The 11,446-nt window shown below is 41.0% G+C and overlaps 1 protein-coding gene across 1 annotated transcript in view; it reads right to left on the bottom strand.

The window, feature by feature from the left end:
• Positions 1-9,981, bottom strand: part of LOC106867523 (transport and Golgi organization 2 homolog) — a 13,093-nt gene extending 3,112 nt beyond the window's left edge. Inside the window, exons 1-5 of the mRNA XM_014912418.2 lie at positions 9,773-9,981; positions 4,108-4,206; positions 2,953-3,072; positions 2,180-2,297; positions 1,566-1,630 (exon numbers count right to left, since the gene is read on the bottom strand). Coding sequence (XP_014767904.1) covers positions 1,566-1,630; positions 2,180-2,297; positions 2,953-3,070 — 301 coding nt within the window. The 5' untranslated portion in view covers positions 3,071-3,072; positions 4,108-4,206; positions 9,773-9,981. The remainder of the gene's footprint in view (positions 1-1,565; positions 1,631-2,179; positions 2,298-2,952; positions 3,073-4,107; positions 4,207-9,772) is intronic.
• Between the last annotated feature and the right edge of the window lie 1,465 nt (positions 9,982-11,446).

Genomic DNA, 11,446 nt, shown 5'->3' on the forward strand with positions numbered 1-11,446 from the left:
ATGAATGGGTGTGTATGTGATTGTACGTATGGGTGTGTGTGTGTGTGTATATGAGAATGCATGTGAATGCGTGTGTGTTTATGGGCGTGTATGAATGTGTATATATGGGTGTGCGTATGAGTATGTATATGAATGTGTGTATGGGTGTATAGGCGTGGGTGTGTGTGCGCGTGGGTGTTTGTAGGAGTGTGTAGCAGAGACAAAACTGAATCACCGAAATCACCAAGTTATAACTTAACCATAATCATTTCATATGATTGGTCGATTAACTGACCAATCAGTCTTGAGCTATCACTTGATTTAACCTTCTAGAACAGGGGTCCCCAACCCTTTTAATATGCTTATCCTTATGTATATATATATATATATATATACACATATATATATATATATATGAAATTTTGAATTTAGTTCATGGACCTCTCTATTACTTTTAAGGACCACCAGGGGTCCATAGACCCAAGGATGGGAACCACTGTTCTAGAGCCTTCTAGAATCTTCTAACAAGGCTTATGAAAAAAAAGTTTTGGTGCTAAAACCTCTGAATGTTGGGCACCGTTGCTGTGATGGCCACATTCTCATTTTCTTATTCAGCCCTGCAGAAGCAGTGTGCTAAATGGCTGTTTTAACAACTTCAGATTCGGCTGAGCAAATAGAAGCTACAGGTTTGCTGTTGTGAATCTTATATCATTAAAAGTGAAGCTGATCTCCATCTGTCTGTCAATGACAGCATATGTGTAGAGAGAAGGGGAAAAAAGGGAGGAGAAAGAGTTATTGAGAGAGAGAGAGAGAGAGTGTGTGAATGATCAATAAATAAGTTGTATTGTTACCTTAGTAACTATCAAGTTATGATTAAAACTGTGGGAATCCTAAGTACAAGCCTGTTAAAACAATGCAACACAGATTTCAAAAAGAGATTATTTGCATATATATATAACAGATATAGTTATTTATCCTTGGTTTTTAGTGTATGTATGTGAAAGAGAGATACGCAGTGAGCATTGCCAACTTAGTAACTAACAAGTTTCGATTAAACCTGGAAGTTTTAAATGCAAGTCTGTTAACACAAGGCAGCACAGACTTCAAAAGGAGACTATACTCTTTCTCTCTCTTTTACTCTTTTACTTGTTTCAGTCATTTGACTGCGGCCATGCTGGAGCACTGCCTTTTAGTTGATAAAAAAAATCGACCCCAGAGCTTGTTCTTTGTAAGCCTAGTCCTTACTCTATCGGGCTCTTTTGCCGAACTACAAGCAACTTACCACACAGCCATGTAATGTAAGTGTATATGTTCGACAGAGTGCTAGTGTTTTGAGAGAGAAGTTTAGGCAAAAGAGGAATTGGTTGCTGTGTGCAAGAGAGAAGACTGTGCCGGTTTGGTCATGTGATGCAGATGAATGCTGACAACTCAATAATGCGCGTGTGTGTGTGGGTGTGTGTGTGTGAGCATCTGTGTGTCTAAGACACTTGTGTGTATATATGTAGATTTGTATGTGTTTATGCATATGTGTGTGTGTTGGCAAACAAGGGCCAGGTGAACGAGTGAATGTAACATGGCCACCTCACCTGGTTCTAATAACTGTGGTTCGCTGTTATCTTCAGTGTTAGACAGACAATAGACTTCGTTAGAACTGCAAAAATAAATAGGGGCTCATTATATATATACATAACTCTCTCCCCACTTCTTCTTTTTCTTTGTCTTACAGGGGTCACCAAGTAAGACAACTATCTCGGTGTCTTTCTTATTTCTTTACTGCCCACAAGGGGCTACACACAGAGGGGACAAACAAGGACAGAAAAACGGATTAAGTCGATTATATCGACCCCAGTGCGTAACTGGTACTTATTTAATCGACCCCGAAAGGATGAAAGGTAAAGTCGACCTCAGCGGAATTTGAACTCAGAACATAATGGCAGACAAAATACCACTAAGCATGAAGAGTTACATCAATCTTTCTAACATATAATAATAATAATAATAATAATAACAATAATCCTTTCTATTGTAGGCACAAGGCTTCGAATTTGGGGGAAGGAATTAAGTTGATTATATCGGGCCCCAGTGCATAACCGGTACTTGTTAATCAACACTGAAAGGATGAAAGGCAACGTTGATCTCAAATAATAATAATAATAATAATAATAATCTGCAGACATTTTAGGAAGTCAGTAGAACTTACCTGAGATCCATTAAGACAATAGTAAAAGGTGAGAAATCCGTGCGGAGAGAAGCTAAAGTGTTCGTGTAAGACACAGCAGTATATTGGTCATTGTTCAAATAGTCGGACACAAGTTGACCTTGGAATGAAAAGAGAGAGAGTGTCGTAAGAAACATAGACACAAATATGTGTGCGTGTGTTTGGATGGATGGATTGATTGATAGAGAGACAGACAGGTAAAAAGATAGACAGGTAGCTAGAGAGATAAACAGAAAGATATACATTTAGTTAGAGAGATAGGTGAGCTAGACAGGTAGCTAGAGAAATAGAAATACAGAAATACATATAGATAGATAGGGTGATCAAATAAGAAAAAAACAAAATGGTCAACAGTCCTTCCTGTGCCATAAACTCAAAGTTGGTTTTCTCTTTGCCAGCTGAGTGGAATGGAGTAATGCAAAATGAAGTGTTTTGCTTAAGAACGCAATGATTGCCCAGTCCAGGAATTGAAACTATAATCTCAAGATCATGAGTGCAACACCCTAACCACTTAGCCATGTGCCTCAATCGATCAATCAATAGATTGAAAGATAGATAGACAGATAAATAAATAGATGGATGGATGGATAGACAAACAGATAGACAGATAGACATATATATAGATAAATAAATAGACAAATAGATAGATGAACAGACAGATAGATAGATAAGATAGGTAGATAAATAGTTATATCTGTGTGTGTGTGTGTGTTTGTAAATGAAGACAAAATCAAAAAGAAGGACAGTTCACGTACCACGATGCTTCTTGGAAGGGTCTGGTTCCTCACAGTAAATGTTTAGTAAACAAGATAATTTACCATTCCGGTTCACAGCTAGCCATGTTCCACCTTCTCGTCCCTCCATAAGATCCATACCTTGATGAAACAAACGCAGAAGAGCTAAAGACAGTGTCGGTTGATTAGGTATACAAATTCACACATTTTTAAACACTGTTTTTCATCACCGTCACCCGCCAACACCATCAACACTATCATCATATCGACATTATCATGATCATCAAAGCTGGCTGAATCATTAGCACGCTGGGCGAAATGTTTATTGGTATTTCGTCTACCGCTACATTCTGAGATCAAATTCCACCGTGGCTGATTTTGCCTTTCATCCTTTCAGGGTCAATAAATTAAGTACCAGTGAAACGCTGGGGTTGATGTAATCAACTAGTCCCCTCCTCCCCCCATATTTCAGGCCTTGTGCCTTTAACAGAAAGGACTATTATTATCATTATTATTATTATTATTATTATTATTATTATTATTAAGGTAGTGAGCTGGTAGACTTGTTAGTATGCTGGGCAAAGTGCTTTACGGTATTTCATCCGTTTCTATGTTCTGAGTTCAAACTCTGCTGGGGTTGACTTTGCCTTTCATCCCAGCCACATCATTCTGGGTTCAGTCCTACTGCGTGGCACCTTGGGCAAGTGTCTTCTACTACAGCCTCGGCACAACCAAATCCTTGCGAGTGGATTTGGTAGACGGAAACTGAAAGAAACCTGTTGTACATATATATATGTATGTGTATGTGTCTGTGTCCTATAACTTAGTAGTTCAGCAAAAAGAGGCTGATAAAATAAATACTAGGCTAACAAACCCTTTAAGGTGGTGGCTCCAGCATGGCCACAGTCAAATGACAAGCAAATAAAAGACGTGTGTGTGTGTGTTTGTTCTCCACCCCCACTTCAACCAGTTGACAACAAGTGTTGGTGTGTTTGTGTTCCTGTAACTTAGCAGTTCAGCAAAAGATATTAATAGAATAAGTACCACTTCTTTAAAAAAAGAAGTACAGCAGTTGATTCATTTGACAAAAAATTGCTCAAGCCGGTGCCCCAGCAGGGCCACAGTCTAGTGAGTGAAACAAGTAAAAGATAAAAGAGAACAAGAACTACCACTTACCACCAATACACTGAGGATTGTCCTTCCAGAATCCGAGGGGTAATGTGAGGCGATCCCAGCTTTCATCACGGATATTGGCTAAGATCAGGCGATATTTATCTGGCGAAGGATCAGCGAGGAAATGGAAGAAGAGCATACACATTGTCAGAGGATTGTGTCAGGATGAGGATGTCCTCCTGGTGGCAGAGAAAGGGAGAGAAATGTAGCAAAACCACTGACCAATGGGGGAACGGTTAGATCAGTCGGCACCTGGAGGTTGAGAATGTGTATGGTGTTCTGACGTCACCTCACACAAAACCACTGAAATTTTCCCTCTGGTCAGAACTGGGCCTCTAAGAAAAAAACAGGCAGTGACTTCTTAAGAATGGTGGATGACTATCAGGCCAAAACAAATTATAGAATCCCTACAAGTCAACCAAGAACACTGGACTTGACCGTGGTCGAATCGTCGGGTGACAGGACGTGAAGTAAATCAATCAAATCACAATCAAATGGAAATTGTAGTTGTGGCCTGGGGTGCCACACTGTGGGAGTGAACCTAGAACCATGCGGTTGGGAAGAAAGCTTCTTACCACACAATTGCACCTGTCATGTTCATAAAATAGTTTTGCAATAAAACGAAAAATACTTTTCATGTTTTTGTTTTGCATTTTTTTTCTAAGTTAGCAACCAAACAAAAAGATATTTAAACAACTGAAATAATCTGATTTTCTGCCCAAACTGGATTGAATAGTCCTATATATAAGTATGTGTGTGTATGTGTGTCACACTGTTTAAGCCTGTTAAAGAATACAAGCAATGTTTCCTCTCCGTTTTGTAAAAGGCAGTGAAAAGAGGTCGAGGTCAGATCTGCACTGGTGAAGCGTTCACCAGCAACAACCACCCAAACAGACCCATGAGTTGGCTCCAATCTGATCTGGCAGAGTTTCTACAGCTGGATGCTCTTCCTAATGCCAACCACTCTGGGAGTGTAGTCAGTACTTTTTATGTGCCACCAGCACAGGAGCCAGTAAGGTGAACCTGGCACCAATCACGTTTGGATGGTGCTTTATATGTGCCACCGGCACCGGAGCCAGTAAGGTGGTCCTGCCACCGAACACATTTGGATGGTACTTTTTATGTGCCACCAGCACAGGAGCCAGTAAGGTGAACCTGGCACCAATCACGTTTGGATGGTGCTTTATATGTGCCACCGGCACCGGAGCCAGTAAGGTGGGCCTGCCACCGAACACATTTGGATGGTACTTTTTATGTGCCACTGGCACAGGAGTCAGTCAGGCTCATATACATATATATATATGTGTATATATATATTTCAGATAGCAAGACAGTGTGTGAGAGAAAATCATGATGTGAGAAAATGTGTTCGCATGGATGATGGGTTACTGGGCAGTTTAGTAACCCTTCGAAGAAGGAAGAGCTACTATGAAGGGCTACTAAATGCGGAGAACTAATGGGAGAGAGAGTCTTCCAACAGAAGGACCCATCTAGCTGAATAGACAATAGCAAGGTAGACAAAGCCATGAAGAATATAAAAATGGGAGAAGCACCTGGCCCATCTGGAATGTGTATGTTTGCCCCCACCGCTATCATTTGACAACTGATGTTGGTGTGTTTACGTCCCTGCAACTTAACAGTTTGGCGAAAGAGACCGATAGAATAAATACCAGGCTTACAAAGAATAAGTCCTGGGGGTGGGGGTCGATCTATTTGACTAAAGGCGGTGCTCCAGCATGGCTGCAGTCAAATGACAGTAACAGATAACAATAAAAGAATGGAGAACAGTGTTGCCAACAAACTGCCCACTCACTTCAAGTTTTTGAATATAAATAGAATCAGAATACCTGTACTTGAAAAACTAGTTCAGAATTAGTAACAAAAAGTACAGGTGACTATAAGACAAGGTAGGGCACAGTACTCACTTAAAAGCCTCATGCCTACTTTAGAGTTTATTTTCGTTGTACAGGATGTTTAGTGGAGGTGCAATGGCCCAGTGGTTAGGGCAGCAGCCTCTCGGTCATAGGATCGTGGTTTCAATTCCCAGACCGGGCGTTGTGAGTGTTTATTGAGCGAAAACACCTAAAGCTCCACGAGGCTCCGGCAGGGGATGGTGGCGAATCCTGCTGTACTCTTCCACCACAACTTTCTCTCACTCTTACTTCCTGTTTCTGTTGTGCCTGTAATTCAAAGGGTCAGCCTTGTCACACTTTGTGCCACGGTGAATATCCCAGAGAACTACGTTAAGAGTAGCACCACAAGAATGGTTGTGTGAAACATGGGAGTGTTTTTTTTTTTGGCCACCTCCAGTATATTCATCGAATCTGTGCATGGAATGGTTATGCAGTCATGCTTTTGCTATTAAAAGTTTAATGGTTCAAGGTTAACCTGAGTTAAGCGACTACAACAACAAGGCCTTTCTGCATGGTCATCCAAACTGCTAGACATAGCAGCCAAACGTAAAAACAAACAAATGGATATTTAAGAATTCCAAAATAAAACCTAACGTAATGTGGTCATTATTTCCAAGTGGACTTCGGAATGTAACACTAAATCAGCTTCGTTTGTGAATGTAAGACATTAAAAATGGGACACATTGCACAATGTAGTCCAAAGTACACTTGTGTGTAACAGAAAGAAGGAAAAAGCTGATATGGTCATTCTGTGATGCTTTTGATATCAAAGATCTGTTGGTTCAAGTTTAAACTGTGTTAACCCTTTTGATACCAACCTGGCTGAAACCACTTCTGGCTCTGTAGTACAAATGTCTTGTTTTCATAAGTTTTGAATTAAAATCTTCCACCAAACCTTAGTCACAATTTATGTTCCTAACACTAGCTGAATGATAACGAAGTTATTTTACCAAATTCTTTGTTATATTTAAAATTAATTGAAACAAACCTTGTCAAGCCAAGTGAAATTGTAGTCGTGACCGATGCTGGCATCACATAACTGGCACCCATGCAGGCGGCACATAAAAATCACCTGTGCCATCAGCACAGGTGCTACTGACGTGATACTGGCATCGGCCATGCAATTGAACTGTACTTTTTACATGTCTCAAAGAATTGTCTGATCCAGTCAAGCAAGGAAATGTGAATGTGATGCTGATGATGATGATGTACATAAAAACAGAGTTTTTAAAAGAAATTTTTTTAAAGCCCTGCAACCCCAGAAGTATGAAAGGCCCCAACAACTTCAGCAAGATAGGAACGTTACAACATACCGTAATAGATACCTAAGCTACCACTACACTACAGCTCATCTACCAGTACTAGATTAACCATTAAGCAAGACAAACACATGCCTAGGGCATCAAGGGAAGGAGGGGGGCACCACAGAAATGGTAAATGGTTTACAGCACAAAAGAAATCACTTTAAAATTGTTAAAATACTATTCAAAGTGGTTTATATGATTGGGAATATAATTTTAGAGTGTTCATGGTGTCACAGGAAGGATCTGATCAAAGATTTTGCATTTAAAAAAGTCAAAGAAAACTTCTTCAAATCTAAATAAATTGGAATTATACAAAAATAAACATCATTTTCCATCTTAATGTCAGTTTTGTTTCATTTTAAAAAATAAAAAAAATTATTTAATGGTTTATTATTGTTTATATTTTGAATTACATATATATATAAATAGGCGCAGGAGTGGCTGTGTGGTAAGTAGCCTGCTTACCAACCACATGGTTCCGGGTTCAGTCCCACTGCGTGGCACCTTCGGCAAGTGTCTTCTACTATAGCCTCGGGCCGACCAAAGCCTTGTTAGTGGATTTGGTAGACGGAAACTGAAATAAGCCCGTCGTATATATGTATATATATATATATATATATATATGTTTGTGTGTCTGTGTTTGCCCCCCCACCCAACTTAGCGGTTCGGCAAAAGAAACCGATAGAATAAGTACTAGGCTTCCAAAGAATAAGTCCTGGGGTCGATTTGCTCGACTAAAGGCGGTGCTCCAGCATGGCCACAGTCAAATGACTGAAACAAGTAGAAGAGAAAGAGAGATATGGGAGCAGCAAAATCTTTTAACTGCTTAGGGCCTCTGTGGGTCTTAATCCGTTCCTGGTTAATACAATACTATCCCTTAGAGGGCAGGGTGAAGACAATCGACAAACCAAGACCACCGTCCATTCTACAGTCCAAATAATAAACCAGTGCAAGTCCGAGAAGAAAGCGAGGCCCTTAATAAATAATCTTAGAGCTGTTGTAACATTATTGCAGATTAAAAAAAAAACACCTGGGAGAAGTGGCGGGGTTGGTGGTTTTACATTTTTTTTTTTTTTACTGACAGCAAACCACAACCGACAAAAATTGGCAATGGGCCTTAGACCTGTGAGCCTCCAGCTTCTCTGTAACTGTCCAGTGTACTGCCCTTGCGTTGAGCCGGTGGGTTTTAAGGTTAATATCAATCTGTTGACCGGGTTAGCACTCTCACCTGGTTCGCGGCTGTCTTTCAGCAAGGTTCACTCTCTTGCTATAATTCGGGCTAGATTTCCCGGTCTAGGGATCATTTGAGTTACGCCCCCCTCTTCTATGACTTCAAGATTGTGTGTGTGTGTGTGTGTGTGAGAGAGCTTAAATGTGTACAATAAAATAAAGGTAAGTGTTTCCTATGGCGAAAGTAAAGAATACGCACACCCCGGTGTTTAGGGTTAGGGTTTAGGCTTTTAGTTACGCCGAAACGGGTGATGTACGTAATTTTTAAAACTTCCACCGTTTTCTATTAGGGCCGTTTTGTGAGTGAAGTGTAATAGTAAATAAAATAACAGAGAAAAAGGGGATGGAATTGGGGATTAAGTTGTAAAAGAAACGAACGAATGAATTTGTTAAAAAAATAATTGAAATTTTGGACGGAAAATTCTTTGACGGAGGGAAACGACCATCCGGTTCGTGAAATAATTGAGAATTATTCCACAAAATCCGTCGATGACAGTTTGAAGACGGATTTAATAGTCGAACTATTTATTTATTTATTTATGGGTTTCAGCCAAGCGGCTGTGGTCATGCTGGAGCACCACCGTGGTGGATAACACTGGGTTTATTATTTATTTGCCAGTCGGCGAGTGTTTCGTGTAGAGATATGTGTCTGAGGGAAGGGCTGCAACACCAACCGCTAACACCACACCAACAAAAGCAAACGTGTAAAGAAGAAAACAGGAGCGAAAAGCGAAACAAGGCCCCATTTAATACTGTCTTACGTGAATAACGAGAGAGAAAAATCATTTGACGAGGGGACTGCACCATCACCAGCAACATCACAACAGGAAACATATAAATAACGATTGCAATAGCAACAATTAACAAAACGAGACCCCATTTAATACTGTCCCATATGAATAACAGCAAAAAAGGCTCCTTTGACGATGGGGGGGGGGACCGTATTATTACCCTCAACACCATTACTACAGCAGCAAACATGTAAATAGCGACTGTAATAATAACAACAGAAGCAATAATTAGCAAATAAGACACTATTTAACACTGTCTCACATGAATAAGGGGGCGAACCCTAATGAAAGCGCCAAACCCCGTTAGGATCCATGGTAACACGGTTTACTGCGGACTTGTCTCTTTAGCATGTAAACAAAACCCTTTAACCAAAGTTCAACGAAGATTAAGCGTAAATTGATAAGAAATAGAGGTAGAGGTGGTTCCTACCGTCTGTCGTCGGGTAAAGATCGTTGCTTGTTTGGTCAGGTGGAGAAGGTTTAAGGTAAAAAAGGATCCCAAAAGAAAGACACCCAAGTGGGCAGGACGACGCGAAATGGATTTTGGTCAAGAGAACCACAACGACGCATGCGCAGAATAAAGCTTTTACGGCGCACTTCACTTTCACTTCTTCACGTTTCACCTCACTCCTACCTCTAACTCTCTCTTTCTTATTCTTACCCTCCCTCTCTCTTTCTCTCCGTCTCTTTTTCTCTTTATCCCACTTCTATCTTTGACTCGTCCTCTCTCTCTCTCTCTCGTTCTCTTTCTCACTCTCACCTTCTCTTCCTCTTTCGCCTCTTCTATCTCTCTATCCCTTTTCTTCTTTATCTCACGTCTATCTTTTCCCCCACCTCTCTCTCACTCTTACCTTCACCCACTCTTCCTCGCCTTCTCTCTTCCTCTTTATCTCACTTCTATCTTTGCCCCTCTCTGTCTTTCTGTGTGCCTTTCTCTTTCTCATTCTTACCTTCGCTTCGTCTTTCTCCTCTTCTATCTCTCCGTCTCTTTTTCCCTTTATCTCACCTTTATCTTTGACCCCTCCCTCTCTTTCTCACTCTTTCTCGTCTTCTATCTCTACTTCTCTTTTTAACTTTCTCACAAGTCTATACCACTCTCTCTCTCTCTCTCTCTTTCACTCTTATCTAACTTCTTAAAGCGCCGAATACATTGTTTTATGGGTTTTTTTCTTCTGATTCTTGCAAACAAAACGATCGTAGTCATTGTTTTGAATTGAATTAAATAATTTAGGGGCTGAGAAATATCTCAGAAATAACTTTCAAAACTGCCTCTCGGTCCGAAGGATGGCAAGGGACATCACTGGGACACACTGCCCCGTTAGGGCTGAGCAGAGATGTGGTCCGGAGGCCGAGATCACCGGCCCGACCATAGACCTGCCAGAGAGCGACCGAAACTTCGACAGTTTTGCCCTTCGCAAGCCTGGGTTTCGTAGCTGAACACACCAGGTTGTCACCGGAGACGGTGTCACAGCAGACGGCATTTCTGATGAGGGACCTACCAACATGGAACGGGAAAACTATCTTACTGCCAGGCCTTTAACCATCCCCTCGGTCTAGTCCTGCTGGCTCCAGCTGGGAAGGGAGGGTCGCAGCATCTAGGCCATGCTTTATGATATCTCTCTCTCTCTCTCATGTACACTTCTCTACCCCCTCTCTCTCTCTTCCCTTCTATTTCCTTAGCCTATCTCTCTCTTCTCTCTCTTTAACTCTACATCCTCTCTCTCTCACTTCTCTCTTTCTACCCCCTCTCTCTACCTCTGTCTGTCTCCTATTTAACTTCTTTCTCTTCACTTCTATTTCCACACCTTCTCTCTCCCTTATATCTCTCTTCCACTTTCTCTCCCTTTCCTTTTCTCTTTTTCTACCACCGTTCCCCCTCCCTGACCTTCCCCTTTGCTCCAACCACCGTCGACCCTTCCTCCAATCTCTCCCCATCCTCGACCTTTTCTCCAACTTCCTCTCACACTCCTTGCATTTAAACCAACGAAAGACAGTTTCAAGTCCAGCCGTTTTGGCAGCAGTTCAGTTTGTAAACAATTACAGAAAAAACAAACAAACAAACACAACAAATTTACTGGTTGAGCTAATGAAAGCATGATGCAAT

Source organism: Octopus bimaculoides, chromosome 28, assembly GCF_001194135.2.
Source record: "Octopus bimaculoides isolate UCB-OBI-ISO-001 chromosome 28, ASM119413v2, whole genome shotgun sequence".
In the NCBI taxonomy this organism is placed as follows: Eukaryota; Metazoa; Mollusca; class Cephalopoda; order Octopoda; family Octopodidae; genus Octopus; species Octopus bimaculoides.